General features: G+C 35.8%; 1 protein-coding gene across 3 annotated transcripts in view; it reads left to right on the top strand.

Annotated features, from left to right (window-relative positions):
* The first annotated feature begins 1,286 nt into the window (after positions 1–1,286).
* LOC121374878 (ribose-phosphate pyrophosphokinase 1) overlaps positions 1,287–21,630 on the top strand; it is a 38,786-nt gene continuing 18,442 nt past the window's right edge. For all 3 annotated transcript variants that reach the window (XM_041501991.1, XM_041501993.1, XM_041501992.1), the window contains exon 1: positions 1,287–1,490. In XM_041501991.1, coding sequence (XP_041357925.1) covers positions 1,324–1,490 — 167 coding nt within the window. In that variant the 5' untranslated portion in view covers positions 1,287–1,323. The remainder of the gene's footprint in view (positions 1,491–21,630) is intronic.

The following is a 21,630-nucleotide window of genomic DNA, read 5'->3' as shown; positions in this document are numbered from 1 at the left end:
GATATGATATGATATGATATGATATGATATGATATGATATGATATGATATATACGTATACGATATATGTATGTATGTATGTATGTATGTATGTATATATATATACGATACGATACGATACGATACGATACGACACGATATATGGTGTGGTGTGGTGGGGAGGGGAGACTGGAATTTTTGGCACTAAAATTAAATTACACAAAATAAAAAAGTGTATGGTAGGGTGTCAGTAGAAATTAATCAACCATTTGATACGTGCTAAATGTTCATGGGAAATTTTGTGAAAAAATAAGCTGCCACCATCTATCTCAAAAAAAATTCATTGTCGCTTTGAACTTTTAAATGGTTCATTACAGCAAATATACATTTTAAAGATAATTCTAACATACTATTATGAGCATTATATAACAAAACGGAACCTGTGTTGGCTAAAACGGTACCAAAATCTGTGAACAAAACGGAACCTGCGTTGGCTAAAACGGCACCAAAATCGATGGCTAAAACGGCACCGAAATCAAAATCTATTTATCTCGCATTCCCAATGAGAAAACAATATATGCCATTATAACATGATTGCTCATAGTTTATTTTTATATGAATTAAATAAATGAAATTGTTTATATACATGAGTGTTGTTATTTTTGGGTTATATAGTAAGGGCCTCGATTAGTGACGTCAAGCATCATCTTAGCACGTGCTCAAGCTAAAAATAACAGTTGTACTGAAGGCACTAATTTACTCTATTACCTTTTTAAACACAGCAACAACTAACAGATCTCACGAAGGATGTCAGACGTAATAAAGTAAAATGATGTTTATTTATTTACAAAACAAGCAATCGATTGTTGTGTACTTAACCAAGCAAGCCCGGCAAGGCAATAAACCTAAGTCATGATTAAAAAAAAAAAATTCTCTCTCTCTATTATGTGTGGTTCCGTTTTAGCCAATACAGTGAGGTGCCGTTATAGCCACAATCGGTTCCGTTTTCGCCAACGAAAATGGTACCGTTTTCGCCAACAAAAATGGTTCCGTTTTAGACTGATCCCGGTCAGGTCATAGGGTTTTACGTGCTCATTCAGAACAAATTGTTGTAGCGCACGCCAGTCGTGGGCACAAGAGGCGGCCTTGGCCAGCTCCTCCATCCATGACAGGAAAAGTGGGGGGAGGGGAGAGGAGGGACCGCCTGCACTGGGTGGGGATTTTGTTGGCTCATCGAGCCTTTTTATTGGCCAATCAAGTGTCTTAGAAATTTTAGCCATCGCAAACATTCCTGTTTCGTTTTTTCCCGAAATTCTGATTTTAACTAACAAAACCGCGAAACTACATGAATTTCGCCAGTACCTCTGTTCCGATCAAAACTGCTGTGAAAATGCCGAACATCAAGGTGTTTAGTGGTACATCACACCCTGATCTGGCTAAAAAAATATGTGATCGACTTGGGATTGAGAAAGGGAAAGTTGTCACTAAAAAATTCAGCAACGGAGAATGTTGGTGAGTTTTCATCGGTGTGATATTTTCACAAAAACTGTTTTTGTTTTGTTATGGCACGTGGTCTGTGTATGTCAATAGGTCTAGGTGTTGTAATTTAAACACGTACAGTTAAGATAATTCATGAGAATAATATACGCGCAAAACAGTTATTATCAGGGGAGCCTAAAACTCTATGACAAAGTCGATAGTCGTCATGCATAAAAAGTGTTAGTTTTACATCGCAGATGCTTGATGCCATGATGGCCAAGCAGTTTTTCAATGCAGTGTTTTATAATCTCTAATGCAAATAAGTAGCGGTAGGACTTTTCCTTTGGCACTGTTACGTAATAGCGTATAAAGAACATTATAAATACTTTTAATAAACAGAGTTAGGGTCAGTGACAGTGTCAAAGGAAAGTCCTGCCATCACCCTTCCCATTTTCTGACTAGTTCGAACAACATCGACATCGTTAACCAGGCCCATATTTGGGGGGGTGGAGTTCGGCCAAAGCCACCCACAAAACCTGAGGTCCCATTTAATTATTATTATTTTTTAATATTGTACAAATAGTTGATTGTAATGTTTGCAAGTCTCCCATAAAACAATGTTTGCTTGTCTTCATCATTTAGCACTCCCGTTACTAGCCCGAGTACTCTGACTGTAAGAGAGCTAGACGGACATTTGGACAGTTACACGCTCTCATTACAGTCAGAGACCTACCTATGTATTTTTTTGGCAATTCCTGACAACCAAAAAGTTGGCAAAGATTCCCGCTCTAATACCACACCAATCCTATGTTTGACGTCAAATACCTTTACATCGATCATTTTCGAATTAACTGATAAAAACAAATCCACATATTAATCACTAATACACGTACTACAGAAAGAAATCCAACAGCACCCACATTCAGCTACGCTTCGTGACACTCCGTCGCCATAATTACAAAGCTCGGCGATCTATTTCGAGACGTAGATTACGTGATCGCCCACTGAGCGATTCCGCCTTGTGCAGCAGTTACAGGGGCCGTCTCATACCAAGGTTGGTCTCTGACTGTAATGAGAGCATATAACTGTCCAAATGTCCATCTAGCTCTCTTACAGTCAGAGTACTCGGGCTATCCCATTACCAAAGCTCCAAAACTGAACCGGGCTACCCCAGCATAAACCGGTCTATTTACGCTTGACTTGCTTTTAAGAAATCTGCATACGATTGAACCCTGACATCAAAATACTTTTGTTGAATTAAGAAAACCTTCCCAAAAACAAAGTGTACAAGTAAGGAAAAGACAAGTAGACATTCAAAATATTTTTTATTCATAGGGAAATGTATACACAACAGCCATTTTGCACTGTGTGCACTATATTAAATGGTGTGTAAACACTGTAATATTAAACAAACCTAAATACGGCAATTCCACTAAAAATTATACCTTTTGGGTGCATTGTTTTGTGCTGTTATGGTCTAAAGAGGGCTCTACCTTAGCGGTTGCCCGGGGTGTTTTGGCTGCCAATTTCTCAGTCGAACTACCAGATGTCTAAACTCGGTAGTCTGCCTGGCTACTAAATCTTTTGGCACACAATCAACAATATGCTTAATTCATCGGTGTCTGAAATTCCACCTTTCATGTGTATAAGCTCTGCTGCCAGGAGTCACTGAAACTGTTAATTGCTCCCCAAGACTGACCCACAGGTGGCGATTGCACAGTATGATTTAGTGAAATAAAGGAGTATGTTTGCCAGTGGTAGGAGGTTTTAACATTGTGGACTAATACAAATAATTTGATGTAATTCAGTGGCCAGATAAATATACAGGGTTCGTACGGGTCTAGAAATCCTGGAAAATCATGAAATTTTCATTTAGTCATGGGTTATCTATTCGTAATCATTTATGACCATCAACAACACTGCCCGTTGTTTTGACGCCTACTTATAACTAACGCCTGGTATGATCAAGACTATTTGATGCCAGCAGAAGTCTAAACTACACTATAACACTATCGCTGTTTATAAGAAGAAAAAAAACAGCCTCCGTAAACATCCACCCAACCCCATGTTTCTGTATGTTTGTTAATTTAATGTCATAAGCCTTAGAATTGGGGGTGGTTTAAGGGGTACAGGCTTCCAACTCTGAAGATAATGCATCACCCCCCAACCCCGCTGAAAAATTGAAGTAATATATTAACTGCCCCTACCCCCATTGAGGTTTTGTTATTCAGATTTATTCCATTTTGTACACAATTAGCTGAAAAAGATGCATTTTCATATTCATATATAAGTACTCTGTACTATACAGTACTGCGTAAAACAATTTTGGCTAAAGCATTTTCAATATGGCTAATAAAAATTCCATTTGGCTAATATTTTGGCTACAGGTATTTTTCATCCAGGGTGAGCTCATGATAAAAACAACCACCCTAAAACAACATGTTTAAATAAAAATAAATGATTTCGCTTTTTTCTCATTTTTGATTTAAAAATTTTTTTATGGAAGTTATGGAACTACCACTGAAAAAACTTAAGGTCATGGCCAGTGCTATATTTTTTACATATAATTGTTTGTTAATAATCAGTAAACAATAAAATACTCAGCCGTCTTTAATTTGTGCTGTTTGCTCCTGAGAAAAGAACCCAAATTGCAGTGAAATCTTCTTTTTTTTAAATGTCGTTAAATTGAATTTATATGATAAACCTAAGTATTGCATTTTGTTTCTAAGATCTTAATGATAATTTCCAAACAACACAAATTAAATAATTTGGAATAGATTTTTATTAGTTATGCCATGGATACTAGTGATTTCCCTAGAAATTTGGCAAGACATGGTAGACCAAACACTTTTGGAGCATTTTCACTATTTTCGGGGCACTTTTTTTCCATTAAAAATACACAAAAATTAATTGAAATAAACATTAATGTAATTTATGTGCTTGCTTTAATAAATGAATGGCAAAAGATATAAAAGGCATACCTTTTTGGGTGTTTTATAAAGGCAGTTTTAGAAATAATTAGTGGAAAAGGCTTGTTTAATCTCAGGGCAGCATGGTGTTGATTAAGGCAAGATGGTGCTAGACTACTGAGGCATGGTGCTGGACCATGCTAAAACAAGCTAAGGAAAACACTAGATACACCACATGGCAACATAATAATCTAAGTAGGCACATCAAGAATTTGTTGGTAACTGACATAACACCCCAGTTAGTAACTAACGCAACACATTTCTTTGAGGCATAATGTAAGATTGTGAAATGTGTTAATCTCAAAACTAGAGAGTGCTAAAGAAATTTAACAATCAGTTTCATAATTTTCTTGACATCACATCTATGTAATAATATATAGAAAATAATTGTTTTCAAGAACTGCAAATACCTTCATGGCTTAGAAGTTACTCTAAAGATGTCTATTTCATTTAAATGAAATATCATGACAAACGTAACTGTTTCTGAAAAGAAAAGAAAGAAATGTTTTATTTATTGACGCACTCAACACATTTTATTTACGGTTACATGGCGTCAGACATATAGTTAAAGACCACACAGATTTTGAGAGGAAACCTGCTGTCGCCACTATATGGGCTACTTTTTCCGATTAGCAGCAAGGGATCTTTTATTTGCACTTCCCACAGGCAGGATAGCACAAACCATGGCCTTTGTTGAACCAGTTATGGATCACTGGTCGGTTCAAGTGGTTTACACCTACCCACTGAGCCTTGCGGAGCACTCACTCAGGGTTTGGAGTCGGTATGGATTAAAAATCACATGCCAAGACTGGGATCCGAACCCAGTACCTACCAGCCTGTAGACCGATGGCCTAACCACGACGCCACCAAGGCCGGTTATTTGTTTCTGAATAGATACATGTACACAGATGATAGCAATTTCACAATCATCAATACATATATCCTTATAGTATACTTATAGAAATATATTGTATAGCTTGTGATGTCAGAGGTGCGTAGACATTGTATCATTAGATATATATTGTATAGTTTGTGACTTCAGAGATAGACATTGTTTTATTAGCTTGGAATAATATAATATGTATGGCACCGTTTATTGTAAACCATACGGATAATGTTTAATAATAATAACTGCCGGTAACACAAATTTATAAGTGCAGTTTCATACATGTAGTAGCAAGTCACTTATTTTGCTATTTTTACACTTATTTACAATAAATAACTAAAATTAGTAGATCTCATAGATATTCTAAAGTTCCTAATAAAAGAAAAAATCACCATTACACCGTGCTGCTACAGTGGTTTTCCATAAATTCTTGACTAAAATTGTAAAGCACACAAACAATAAGTTATACAACAAAACAACAGCCAAACCTTAGACAACTCAAACTCAAAATGTGATTTCACGCAATTAACTGTTGGTCACCTGAAATGAATTTTCCCATAATATAAAAAAAATTCTACTATAAAATGAAATTATTTTGCTGTGATGTTTTATGGGCATAATTTAATTCAAGGAATAATTTTTTTAATTTCAAAAGAAGATAAAGTAATAATAATTTTTTTAAATGTATTATACAACTATCAGATTGCCCCTTTAATAGTTCTAAATAGCAAATGTCCTTTCATTTGATAAACTGTTTACTACTCTTGAAAATATTCCAAATTCCTGAAGTTGTTGTGGATGTTTTTAGTAGAATGCATCCCAAGACGGCAGCCTAGAAAATTAGCAAGAATCAAGCAAATTTGAACAAAAACAACAAAAGGTAGGAGAGGGAAAACAACATGTAGAATAATGAAAAGGAGAGGGAAAACATAGAATAGTGAAAAATGGAGCAAGAGAAATTTAAATCAAATGAGAACATAAAATGAGACAGGACTTAACATGCTGAAAATGAAAAAAGAAAGATTATGGGTTATTTACAATCTGTGCCTTATTTCCATTGATTTCTTATGAAGCATTTGGTTCAGCTGAGTTATTTAGTAAATCATAAGAAAGTGGATGCAGTGTATACTTGTAAATTGCAAAAAGAAATCATTATACTTCCAATCATGTAAACTTAAGCTGTCTCATTGTTGAGGCACATGTATTGGAAATTTTTAAGGGACGAGTTTAGACTAGCTGGCTTAGTTTTGAGGGTGTAAAGGGGGGTGGTGGGGGTTGGAAAATTGTGAAAACTTGATGTCCTAATTGCAATTTCTTGCATTCTACAAGTAAAATTCATCATGACAAATGCAGGTACAGTAAACTCTCTAAATGTCAAAGTTGCTGATGCCAGCCGGTTAGTTTGAGATATCGTTACATTTGAGATAACTAAACATCTAAATTCTCATGGGAGCCGTAAATCTAACACCAAATTCTGATAGTGGATTTTCAAATTATAAATCACACCTTCATCCATTGGTTAGGTCTTTGAAGTAGTGTTTGGTTGGTGGAAGAAAAATCAGTTTAATACAATGCATACCTTTCACGTGGGGATGAGCAGGGCAGTTGTCAACAATGAGTGCTATTTTTTTCTTTCAATCAGTAAATATGGCCAACCTCATCCAGGCAGTTGTGTTATTTCGATACTCGCATGGCAAGGATTTCACATGTTTAAAACACCTTGACTTCCCAATTATCGGTAGTGGCAACTTATCGGTTCTGGTCTGGTTACTACAAACGAGGGCTGTTAATTGTTCCGTGTTCTTTTTGCCACCAAGACAATTCACACCTTTGAACTCCAGTGTGCGTTCTGGCATGATGCGATAAAATATTGCAGTTTCGTCGGCGTTGTATATCTGATCTGGTTCAAACTCTTCTAGGACATTTTCTAGCGTTTGTTTTCCAGTCACTCATATCTGCCTTGATTGCCTCATGTTTCTTCTCAAAAGAATGTACTGTTAACTTTCTCTTGCGTGTCAGAGTTAAAGCACTGGATCCAGCTAACCCCCCAGTGCTCAGACTGGGTCCTTCACTGGATTGCTCGCAGCGTTCGTTCTCCGACATATTACAAGATGAATGCATAACAAGTGTACACTTAAAATAACAAGTTAAAACCACTCATAGTAAGAACACCTAATCCAATACCTTTATATACCCAATCCCACTTTTATTGTTACCCACTTTTGATAATGGCTGCGGTTTCGTAGGCCACCACTTTCAAGTGACCGGATTAAATAAATACTAATTAGGCATACTTGGCAATAACAAGTTAATCCACTGGCCTCTAATGATCGAACACAAACATGATAAATTAAAAGGAGGCCCTTGGCTTGGTTTACTGCATTTATCGAAATAATTTTATTAAATAATAATTATTTTAATTTATGGAAAATACGTTTTCAACTTCGACAAAAATATACAAAATATATAGTAAATATGTCATATGGGACCACATAAGTCATTTGACATAATGTGTGTATATTTATGTCAAAGTTTGAGATAAACATACAAACTCTTACATGTTTATATAGAGAAACGGTTCGGACCCACTTCTTGCTTTGAGATAGCGTGATGTTTGAGAAAATGGAGTTTGACATATAGAGAGTTTACTGTATATGCATATTAAAATACAACAATAATTTGCTTTGAACACTGATTGGGGGGGGGGGGTCGACCCTCAACTCACCCCACTGAACGTGTCCCTGTTCGGGTTTTTTTTATATTCCCTTTTAAAATTTATGTATTTATTACAATTTAGATGAACCAGTTGCCAAAGACAAATTTTTCATTTTTAAAATAATGGTCTTGTAAGTTTTTATTATTCAGACGTTGCTCTTTTTTTTTCGTAAAAAAAATCCTGTCACGACATATTTAGTGCAATCAAAAAGAGTCCAATAATTTTGTTGAATATTTTTAAAGAAATAAAATAATCAAGATGTTAAAAATTGTCTGAATGTTGCATCAGTTACCGTGGAATTTCCCAATAAACAAAAGTTTTACACCATTGTCATGTCAAAGTCTCATCTGCTTCGCAGATTTATTGCATATGAGTTTTGGTGGCATGCATCACTCTTGAAAACAATAGCCGGGTTTACGGAAGTAGCCGAAGAATGTCAACATTAGACTGTGATATGCATTTAATCTCTTCACAACAGAAAATGGCATGTATACTACTCAAAAGAATTTAAGGGTCAGACGATATTTTCGACATTATTTTCTGAATGTCAGTTATATTAGCTAGACCATAATGTCACGCATGGTATTGTTCCATTTTGACGAAAGTGGGTCTAAGCAACCCATAAATGAATTAAAATCCACTGTCGACTAGTTCTAATGGCGAAAACATGCTTACATTTGCACGTAAATTAGGGCGAAAGCGAAAGGTCTGCTAAGTGCCCATAACTTGCTTTTTCACAAAGCGCTTCATTTGCACGCTTTGCACGTGTATTCCATGTTCCCAATGCTGAATTTCCGTATAATTGGAGCCTGCGTTCGTGTACGGTGCACACTCCAAATTCGACTATGGTACGACTTAAACTGACTATCGAAGATCCGAGGAAGGGCTATTGCTTGGCTTCAGGATGGCAATACGCAAAGAAATGTTGCTCTGAGACTTGGTGTCAGTCAGAGTGTCGTTGGCCGACTGTGGCAACGGTACCAAGCAACGAATTCTGTTCGAAATCGTCCACGTTCGGGAAGACCCCGAAGCACTACAAATAGAGAGAACCGCTACATCACCAATATGGCTCTACGTCAACGCACAACCACTGCACGCCGATTACGTGACAATCTGCGGACTGGAACTGGTTGGTTAGTGGTTAGTGAGAGAGAAGAGGCCTTATACCTACCCATTGAGCCTTTAAAAACTCGCTCTGGATTGGAGCTGGTACCAGGCTGCAAACCCTGTACCTACCAGCCTCTAGTCCGATGGCTTAACCACTGCGCCACTGAGGCCGGTTCCCGTTAATAGGCTAGTTCATGGTTACTTGAGGATACATGCTGCAGAATTTCTAACTAATCTGGCAAAATCAAAACAAAGGAACCTACATGTAGCAAATTTTTTGATTGTCCTCACGTTACATGACAATGACAACAGTTCACCTTCCATTGATTTATCAAACAAAGTTAGAAATAAAAGGTTAACAACAGAAAGTAATCCTGTTCATGCCTTGATCCGTATATATAATAATAAAGATTCAAATCAACACTGATTACCATATATTCTCGGAACCAAACATATGGGTACTTCGACCCCTGGCCGCCATTATTTATCACGTGACGAGGTGAAGCTTCTCCTTAGTTACGTATGGTTTGATAGTGAAATGAGGCAACTTGGTCGATCATTTACAACAGTTAACGGTCACGATGCCTAAAACATGTTGTGCAGTTGGCTGCATAAACCATAACATGATGTTAAAAAATATATCGTTTTACAAATTTCCAAAAGAAGAGACTATAGGCGCCGCTTGTGGGTAGGGTATACTATCCGCCTGCACCCCCCCAACAATATTTGTTAGAATTAGTGTACGTTTAGGGTTAGGGTTAGTTATATACAATACCTTTTTAAACATTTTGTTCTATAAAAGCAACATAATATTTATATTTCGTAATCCAGTATCACTACGTTTTGCCGTTGAAAAATTAGACATTTTGACTATTCTTTGTAAAATTTCCTCCAATACGGTGCTTTTATTGGTGCTTTTGGTAGAAAAATAGCACAGAAGACACAATGAGGCATTATGGGACTAAAGGTTCGTTTTATTCCGTAAACACTCGGTTCATTCCGTCAAAATACACGCTATGAGATTTAAAACTATTAAAATGCAGTCTCACTTGTTGATCCACTGTGTGGCCGAGTGGATACAGTGCTCGGCTACAGTCCCGATGGTCTGGAGTTCGAATCCAGACCCTAGCACTTGATATCGCTAATTCAATACCCCAAATGGGGGGGGTGCGGGCAGAAATCTTTCCCCTTTTTACATATATATGTCGTTTTATGGTATTCTACAGTTAAGTGTGTGTGTGTGTGTGTGTGTGTGTGTGTATAATCTGCTTTAGCAATTACCTGCAATAAAATGAATGGTCAACTGCTGTAGCTGATATTTGTTTTCCATTTTGAAAACACTGACATGGAGAATATAGCATTTAACCATCTCATTCATATATTTTCCTTGAATATGCTACATAAGTGCATCTACATGAGGTAATTTAACCCGGGTTAAAAGCAACTTAGGTTAAATATGTGTAGTCTAGTAGAAGGCATACCGATATAGATCAGTTTATTAACAACCATATTTGCCTCCTTTCTGTAGCTGTATACTATTAAAAATTAGTTTTGTAGATATTACTTAAATTGAACTGCAATAACAATTCCAATACAGCACAAGACTGAACAAGAAAATATCTGCAATATCCATTGTGACTAGATATAAAACACCACCAATATTATATATATATATATATATTAACCATTATTTACTCAGGTAAGTTTTTGTGTTTTATTACTAAATATACCAGGTTAAACCCTATTATTAAAACATTTTCATGTTTGTTCGACGAGGTAACACTTATGTTTTATTAGGTTGTAGACCTCGACATAAAAATAACTGAGGGAACTGATTATTTGCTCCCTAATGTAGTTTATGGGAGGGGGGGGGGGGGCAATTTAAAATATTACCATATTGATACTACATGTATATAAATTCACATGCCAAAGGGAACTATATATTATTCTCCTTGAACTAATCTCAGGTGTGATGGGTAAGTAGAGAGAGATATTTCTCCCCCTAGATGTCAAGGTCTGAGGATGGCTATATTTTATTATTGCTTTTTTTTTTTTTGCCTGCATTCAACCGGTAAGAAGGGCAACATCATGTGGTAATTTTGCAATCTGTAAAAACGAAAGCATTTCATTATTTCAAAAAACTATTTTGTTTTAAGAATAAAAGAATGTATTCAGTGGAACATTATAACTGTTGCCATTACATCTATATAATAAAATACGACAATAATACTATTGCAATTTTGAAGTTGTAAAGTAACAACTTTGCCATTGTTTAATTATTACATATTATTTGGAAATAAAATAATTATTAAATCATAAAAATAATTAACTTAATCATGCATACAAATTTTATTATAAATACAAATTATATATTTTGTAGCCCACATCATAATTATTATATTACTAATTATCTTATCATTTCAAAATTGTAAAAATTTATAATTAACATTACCTGAAAATTGCATCAACAAAAATTATATTCTGCCCAACCTGCCCTGTCCCCTCGACATTCAAAGTACACGAAAACACATCGGTACTAAATATAGATTATACTAATTCAGATTCCCGTTGTTCGTTTCTCTTATATGGCAACCCAAGCTGTTATAATACACATAAGACGTATTGCAACTATGTGTTGGCTACAGAAAATAAATGACAATATGTAAGGCATGTAAAAAGTTAATATGATAACTTTATTCTATGTAAACCAGTAATCACTAAGGCTTTATTCACCCCCAAAGACCCGGATGATCGGTAACTAGGCCGTGTGACGTCACACCGGTTCCAAGAATATCAAGCAATATTCTTCTTCATACCGTATCTTAAAAAAAACCCAACAACAACCTTAATAATGAAAATACAATCTCCAAAATCACGGTTTTAAAATATCAATTTTTAAGTTCCAGATTCCAGGAAAATGCATTTTAGGCTTTCAGAGATTTCAAATTTTCTGGGAGACTTGTCCCTAGATTTCTCATACAAAGTTTGGGCGCTCCACACCCTCAGGCAACTTCATATCCAAAAGGCCCCATCAAATACCTTGTCAACCCCTCCACCCCCGCCCCCCACTCGAAATGCTGGCTACAGGCCTGTTATTACAACTACAAAAGAAATTATGAAAAAAACATTACAATGACACAGATTCCACATGTTAGATGATAACAATGTCAATGGGATGGCAGTGTCATGTTTTATTACTAGGTCACTGTGGCCTACTTTTCATGGTTTACTGCACATAACAATAAATCCTTGTCCAGACAATATTTTGCATACATATGCTTACAGGACCATCAAAACTCACATGTAGGAACAACTTTGGATGGCGGTGTTCTGCGTTCTATTACTAAGTCACTGTGACTTTCCAGTCTACTGCACATAACAGTAAATCCTTATCTGGACCATATCTTGCTTACAGATGCATACAGGACCATCAAACCTCACATATAGGAGCAATTTGGGATGGCTGTGTGTCGCGTTCTATTACTATTAGTAACTATATCAATGTGACCAATTTTTCACGGTCTACTGCACATAACAGTAAATCCTTGTCTAAATCATATTTTGCATACAGATGCATACAGGACCATCAAACTACATGTACGAACAACTTGGGATGGTTCATCCATCCCATTGCAAAAATTTCACTTAATTAATCATACCTGTAACTTATACATTAATATAGATTTGATTTTCCACCAAACTCCTGAAGGACGTATCATGTACCTCACCGGTACTCTTGTTTATGGAATATTCTCCAAGAGGGTTCAAAGGATGCGACATAATCTTAACAGTATCATGAAATGCTTTATGGTAATTATATAATGCAACTGTGATGACATCATATTAATTACGTCACATACTTTGGAGGCTTCCACCCCACTTGAAGAGTCTTGCAGAAAAAAAGTAAAATGGTAGATGGGGAGAAATTACATGCTTTATGTTCTAGGAGATGTCATCAAAGTAAATATAGGCAACATGGTTACAATTTGATATGTGGAATCTGTCTTTTTTTATTATCCCTTTCTATTATAGGTTATATTATGGTATGGCATTATCCCTCCGTACATATGTACATCTGTTACTTATTCTTGTCCTGACCATATCTTGCATACAGATATACACAGGACCACCAAACCTCACATGTAGGAACAACTTGGGATGGCAGTGTGTAGCATACTCTGACTAGGTCATTGTGACCTGTTTTTGTGGTCTACTGCACATAACAGTAAATCCTTGTCTGGGCCATATCTTGCATACAGGACCATCAAACCTCACATGTAGGAACAACTTGGGATGGTGGTCTGTCAGATACAATTACTAAGTTACTGTCATACAAATAAATCAAATAATTGTTCTATATTCTGAACATCACAGGGAAATTTTGTTTAGCCTTTGAACTGTTCATCCATCCCATTGCAAACATTTCACATAATTAGAATTGAATCATACCTGTGATATATTCATTAATATCTATGGTTTTCCATCAAACTCCTGATGGGTGTATCATGTACAACACCAGTACTCTTGTTCATGATTTTTGTCTGGACAAAATGAGGAAAATATATTGGTAATAGTTACGAATTAAAGGTAGAATATTAATTTATTGTAGTTGTTAACAATGTGGTTCTTACTTTAACCCTTACCCTGATTATATACTCACAGAAAAAAGTTACTGTGCACCCAATAAAATGACCAGTCTCAAATAAACTGCAAAGTATGTAAATTGCAGAAATTTTACAGGCTCGAATTGATTGACATACATGTAGTTCATTTTGACAGGCACAATTTATTTCCATGCCTGATAATAGGGTTGCAAATAAATAGCTAAATAGCATTTTTACATGATTGCAGTTATAGAAATAAATAAAAACATTTACTAGTCCGCTGGACAAATACATCTAGAAATCTGTTTGTCCTCCAGTATTTTCACTTGTCCAAATAAATGGTTTGTTTTATTCAAGCACCAGGATGATGCTTGTGATTGCTCAAAATAAAACTGCACCGAAATTATTTACTTGTCCACTGGACAACCACTGAGGCACATTTTGCTTGTCCAAATAGATTTTCACTTGTCGGGACAAACGGACAAGTGCTTATTTCGAATACTGCATTGTGGGTAGAATGATGGAAATATATATGGTGAAACGTTTCAGGCAAACACATTCTGCCCGATTATCTAAATAATTTTGGACCAAATTTGAAGATTTGCTCCAGCCAGGGATGGGGGTCATCTTGAGGAAAATGGAAATAAAAGAACAGAACAATGTTATCTCACATTAGGGGATCACTTTTGAAAATCTTTCTTCTTTTACAGCTATGTTGGAATCTGTATTAAAATAGTATAATTTGTACTTTGATCGGTTTATTCACCAAGACAAGTGACCTCGAGTTACCCACTTGAACGACAAACCAATATCCACACATTATATATCTACCATATTTTTGTTTCTAAATTTAACTTCATAAAAGATGAGTGGACTTACACATTATATGATGATACCAATTGTTTGTGCGAGATGTTAAGGGGTTGGCCTGTCCAGAGTTGGCTGTAGGGGACATGGGGCCATAGCGGATACATTATCAAACATTATTGGGGAGGGTGGGGAAGGTATTTAAATATTTTTACTAAAGAGTACTACACAAATTTGTTGGTGATTATACCATCAGAAATAAGTTTCATGCAGCTACTCTATGGGGTAGTGGGAGGGAACATTTCAAGTTAAGGTGTAGTAGTGAAATTTTGTAGATGATAATACCATCATAAATAAATGTTATGCAACTGCATGTCAAGATATTGTATTACGTCAAGATATTGTATTACGTCTAAGGCAGAAATAGCATTGTTGATCATACCTGAAATAAGAAGTGGGTCAGTAGATTGAATTGTTTACTTGGTACAATACTAGTATGTATGAATCTGTGAAGCTTTTAATTTCAGGCTACTATAATATATAGTGATTTCCCTAGAAATTAGGCAAGGCATGGTAGACCAAACACTTTCGGAGCATTTTCACCATTTTCGGGGAACATGTTTTTTTATTAAAAGTACAAAAAAATTTAATTGAAATAAACATTAATGTAATATATGTCCTTGCTTTAATAAATGAATGGCAAATGATATAAAAGGCATATTTTATTAATTAATAATACCTTTTTTCGGTGTTTTATAAAGGCAATTTTGCAATTAATTGATGAAAAAGACTTGTTTAATGTCGGGGCAGCATGGTACTGATTAAGGCAAGATGGTGTTAGACTATTTAGGCATGGTGCTGCACCATGCTAAAACAAGCTAGGAAAAACTAATATGATGCTGGTCTACGACAATTTAGATGAATGTAAATGTTTTCTAACCCTGGTCAGGCTAGCTCAAATTTATAGTGTTGTGGAAATTAAAAACTCTACAGCAATCTACATGGCAATGCCAGTTGCATTTGATCTCCACCCCTTTTCTGTCCTTTTCACTGTAATTGTCACATAGTTGATGATTATTGTGTTTTTTTGCATTCTTTCTTTCTTTATTATTAATACTTGATTTAAAATACCCTAAAACACCCTAAGGTCATCCGTAACATTAGGAAAAAATTTGTAGCCTGTATCTGAGGCCCCCAAAAGACAAAATTGTGTTATATTCATGATAACACATTTATTTTGAGGCCCAATTGATGAATAAAAAGGACAGGTCTTGAAAATGTGACATAAATCAAAAGCACTGCTCCTCCCTTCCCCTAGTGTGGTATATATTAAAATACTAAATGTTGACCCCCATCCTCTTGCATACAATGCTTAGATGACAATAATTGGCTACTCTAAATTTCCAGGCAAATCCCCCACCCATCCGTGGTACTTGTTTTTCCAGTTGTTCTCTGACTGAACTGTTGTAGTATCCCTTCATACAACAGTTGTTAAGCATGTTTGTTGGGTACAGCTTCCACAAGCACCTTTCACCCAGCCTCTTGGTTGCAACCGACCTGAGAAATTCAGAGAATGGCCAGAAATGTATTGCATATACAGATATTTATATTGGAAGCAAGAATATGTAGCCTAAGAAACATTTAAGTTTTATTTTAAAGAGATTAGACTAGCTGACAACTTGATAATATGGCTACAAACTGAGGATGGTCCCTTTAATATAAACTCACGAGGGTTTATTATGCACAGTCAGAGGTACTTGTTGAAAGCAAACATATTAAGTACCCGCCTCGGACTATGGACGGTCAACAGCAAAAAAACCCACCAAGGAAGAATCAGAAATAATTAAAATGGTGAATGAAACAAGAAGTGTAAATAAATAAATACATTTTTTGTTTTTAGACTTCATAAAACCAGATATTTCAATGAAGTATTTAACTGATCAATATAATTGATAGTGAAGAGGAAATAAATTAATTAATTAAACAAATTAATTAATTAATTATAATGTGGATAGATATGTAGCATTAATTAGTAGTTATATGACTTTTTTTTTTAATGAAACGAAAAAGGAAAAATTGTGATTAAAGTCCATGTGAGGTAACATGATTTCATTTTAGGGGACGGTCATATTTGATTAAAATTTAAATATTTAATACAGGTGGAGAATAAAACATCACTGAAAATCTGTGAATAGTTAACTATAATCCTAATTGTTGAAAGTAGTAAACACATTCCAGTTCTGGATTAGTGGAAACTATTATGGCAGTACTGTTCTATTAGTGGAGTTGAAGAGGTTAACAGTTTTTTTGATAGTCCATCCAGAAGTTTACTTATGTTGAGACAGTGTGCGATTCTGGTTTCAAAAATTAAAGTGCCATAGTCACTCCCTGTTTGCAAATCTTGTGAGCCCGCCACCAACCTAGCGAGCCCTACCATTCGACTCCAGTAGAAAAGTAGATACACTAAATGTTTTGCATGAAACCACGGAAAATATCGCTATTCAAGACACTGGTTTGCCAGGATTTTGAGACATATGTTGACTGTCAATGTCATTTGTGCAAATAATTTTTACAAGCCATGCAGGCTCATATGGTAGCCAAGTAAGAGAGTCCTACGTGATTTTTGTGAGCCTCAGGCTTGTGGACTCTTCTTAAAAGGCACACTGTGAGATATATCAAAATGTTCATCTTGGGGTCAGAATTCAGGTAATCAATGTTGACATTGTGGCAAAATTAATGTAGCCTAAGAAATTTTGGGTAGAAAATGGTTTGTTTTTTGCTTGTCAGATACCAACACTTCACTCATTTCCAAAAAATGGTATGACAGACAAACTCATGTAGGATTCTATATTTATCATGTAGGCCTACTGTTGCAGATCAAATTAACTTTCATGGCTATATAGAGGCTATTTCCTGGGGATTTTTATGTCAAACAGTGGCATAAAAATCGTATTCGAAAAAACCACCATGAAATCATAAATTGGTACATCTTTCATAGTTTTTTTTTACTACATTTTGCGTTTTTGTTAATATTTTTTTCTGATCCTGTCAAAAACATGTAATGCCATAATAGTCTAGACGGATTTCTGAAAAAAGGCCTTATTTAAGGCCTTAGGAGCATTTTTGGGTAAAAGTAAAGAACCAAACTTTTTAACATAATTTGGGTATGCTGAATCCAAATTTGTTGGTTCCCAAGCTGGATTTTTAGTCCTTCACCTTCAAAATGGCAAAACAAAAATGGCTGCCATATGGTTACTAAAATAAAATAATGTAATGTTTCAGCATTTGAATGAGTAAAGTTATGATATTATTAGCTATTCCTATCTCTTTTGTATCTTAGAATTGATATTTGATATTTCTGTGATGTTTCATTAAAAAGTTCAAGATGGCCACCATATTTTTTACTAAACCCCAAAATGTAACAGTTAAGCTTTTAATTGAGGTACCTTTGCTACACTGGTGATTATTTTATGTCAGAGAATTGTTATTTTGATATTTCTGTGATCTTTTCAATTAGTAAGAGTACGAAAATTCCAAGATGCGGCTAAACAAAATGTCTTAAACGATAATGTGTAGGAATAGTATTGGGTAAAAGTGGATAACACGGCTTTTTAAGACAATTTGAACATTCTGATTCCAAAAATCATGCTTACTAAGCTGAATTTTCAGTTCTTGACATTCTAAATCTCCCTCACCACCACCCAAAAATCAAAATGGCCACCAAATGACAAACATGTAATGGCAAGTTTACATTATAATTTCAGAAGCTTGTTGGCAAACTTTGTAGAAAAAAAAATTCAGCAAAAAATGTGAATTTCTCCTTTTGGTGGCAGTGTATGGAAATGGTCTCTATTCTGTTACTGTTCACTCGAGCATAATGGCATTTGGGACCTACACATCCACTCCTTTAGTCTCATGTTGCCATACTTCATGCATTATGATTATTACAACTATGCAATATGGGGTCCTATTTATCTGGCAGCAATGCATCAGCTTCCTTCAGATGTGCTCTCAGCTTTCAAAGATGGCAATTTTGTTGTCAAGCGTGCTGCCTATAGATTTAATCAGGTGGACCCCGATCAAACACGGGAATGGCTGAATTGCACTGGCAAGAAAGGTGGTGGAGTTGTTGGTATCACAAAGACAGCATCAGCTCTGTGTAGGTGGACCCTTTCTTACAACATGCGATCTCAAATAGCAACTGAAACATATTCAATGTACGAATTATGTCCTGGTCACACTCTTCATCAGAATGAGGGTACACAGCAAGACAAAAACGGGACAACGAAGATGAGGAATTATTGGTCGATACATCCCAAAGATTCAGTGTGTTTTCCTATGATGCACAGTCTGCTTCACTCCAAATTATTGTGACGAAGGATGTAGCAACTGAAGCTATCAAGAAGTCATTACTTGGTGCCAAACAGTTCGGTCAAAAACAACGACACATTTGTACAAGAGCGATTAATTGTGACTGAGCCACGATGCAAGCCAGTCGTCGTCATTCATCATCCACTGCTTAAAAATAATGCATCTACATTTGCATCGCTGTATACTGTAGTCAAGGACAGCAAAGAAAAATACAAAAAGACTTTTTGAAAGCAGACAAATATCCTTCACCGAACTGTTGATACGCCCACTATACTGAACCATCAGATTATACCAGTACCTCTAACACTTGCTGAAATGAATGACACACTTTGCACTGGATACAAGTCAGTACTGGCTGATATATTAACAGAATGTATTGAATGCCCTTAAACAATTAATCTTCAAGATAAAGCATCATGCCTTATTATAGATGGGCAAGCACTAGTTGTTGGAATTGGAAAACCTTCTAATACAGTCACTTTTGGTGACCTAGAAAACACATTTATCCGGGCAGTACTGCAAAGTGGTACCAGTTATCAAAGAGTGGATGTCATTTTTTAATAGATATTTGGAAGAGTCTATCAAGTCCAACACTAGAGTACAATGCAAAAAGAAAGCTCAGCCAATCAGACGTGTTGTAGAAGACCGTGATGTACCCCTACCAAAAACACTGGTCAAATTTCATGGCTATACAAGAGAACAAGGCCGATCTTTTCAAATTCTTGTCTGATGAGCTGCTTGCTAATGCACTGCATCATACAGAAATTGTTGTTGCTAGCGGATTTGCAGATGGACAATAAGTTCAATCGTCAAACATCTCAACCGATTTAGCTTCCCTGAGGGCTGCACACGAAGAGGCCGATACTAGGTTGATGTTGCATGCTATCCAGAACCGATTCAATATGGTTGTTGTATCATCAAGAGATACGGATGTCCTTGTGCTGCTGGTTTCCCATTTTCCTCGTGTACAGTGCAGGAGCCTCTGGATGATGTCAGGCACATCGAAAAAGTATTAAACAACTTGCTAACAAATTCAGCAACAACACTGCTTCCTTTTCATGCACTTACTGGATGTGACACGACTTCTTACATATCAAATCACACGAAGCGGTCATCATGGAAGGTCTTCAAAGTGGACCATCACTTACTCAGTGGCTTAGGAGTAGGTGAACTCACAGATGCCATCAGAAAATCAACAGAGAAATTTGTGTGCAGAATATACTAGAGCACATTGATTTTTTATCTTACCATCGGCTTTTGGACGACAAACATATGGTCATGCTGACACTGTTTTTTTTAGAGGAAACCCGATGTCACCACATAGGCTACTCTTTTATGACAGGCAGCAAGGGATCTTTTATTTGCACTTCCCACAGGCAGGATAGCACAAACCATGGCCTTTGTTGAACCAGTTATGGATCACTGGTCGGTGCAAGTGGTTTACACCTACCCATTGAGCCTTGCGGAGCACTCACTCAGGGTTTGGAGTCGATATCTGGAATAAAAATCCCATGCCTCGACTGGGATCCGAACCCAGTACCTACCGGCCTGTAGACCGATGGCCTAACCATGATGCCACCGAGGCCAGTGTGTTGCAATGTAGGACCCTCCGATGCAAATGCAGAAAATCTGGATTAATTTGTACAACACTGTGTGGCTGCAAAAGTTACAGTGAATATAAATTGCAGTGACACATAAATGGATATGCCAAATACCGAACTTTTTCAATGATCATTTGAGTGATGGGACAGAAAGATATCCTTGCTTTGTAAGTGACATTTCTATATGGCATTAATTATGCATGAGCCATGTGGACCAAAGGTACTTTAAATAGCAGCTTAAATGTTACATTTTGGGGTTTAGTAAAAATATGGTGGCCATCTTGAAATTTTCAATGAAACATCACATAGATATGAAATATCATTTCTAGGACACAAAAGAGATAGGAATAGCTAATAATATCATAACTACTCATTCAAATATTACATTATTTTAATTTAGGAAACATATGGCGGCCATTTTTGTTTTGCCATTTTTATTTTTTTTGGTGATATAGATTTAGTAGGTCAAGGACTTAAAATTCAGCTTTCTTAGAAACCCATATTTCCCACTTTTAATTAACAATGCTCCTAAAAGTTACTTTTTCGGAAATTTTATCTGGCGGCCATCTTGGAATTTTCATAATGTTACTAATTAAAACATTACAGAAATATCTAATATTAATTAGATGACACAAAATAGCCACCAATGTAGCAAAAGTACCTGTATTAAAAGCCCAGATGTTATATTTTCAGGTTTAGTAGACAAATGGTGGCATCTTGAAACTATTGATAAAACATCAAAGTAATATCAAATATCATTTTTTTGACCTAAATTACTTAGGAATAGCCACCAATATCATAAATATACTTATTTATAAGCCAAAATATTACATTATTTTACTTTAGTAACCATATGGCTGCCATTTTTGTTTTGCCATTTTGAAGGTGAAAGACTCAAAATCCAGCTTGGGAACCAACAAATTTTGATTCAGCATATCCAGATTATGTTAAAAAGTTTGGTTCTTTACTTTTACCCAAAAATGCTCCTTAGGGTCACATTTTGAGATTTCTCGTCTAGACTATAATATATTTCTTCTGGTTGAATTAACTTTTGTTGAAAATTTACTTGAACATGGAATTTTAATAAAATACAAATAAAAAGTGTCTTTAAT

The sequence above is a fragment of the Gigantopelta aegis genome, chromosome 6, assembly GCF_016097555.1.
Source record: "Gigantopelta aegis isolate Gae_Host chromosome 6, Gae_host_genome, whole genome shotgun sequence".
Taxonomy (NCBI): domain Eukaryota; kingdom Metazoa; phylum Mollusca; class Gastropoda; order Neomphalida; family Peltospiridae; genus Gigantopelta; species Gigantopelta aegis.
The sequence above is the reverse complement of the archived record's forward strand: the minus strand, read 5'-3'. Positions and strand labels throughout refer to the sequence as shown.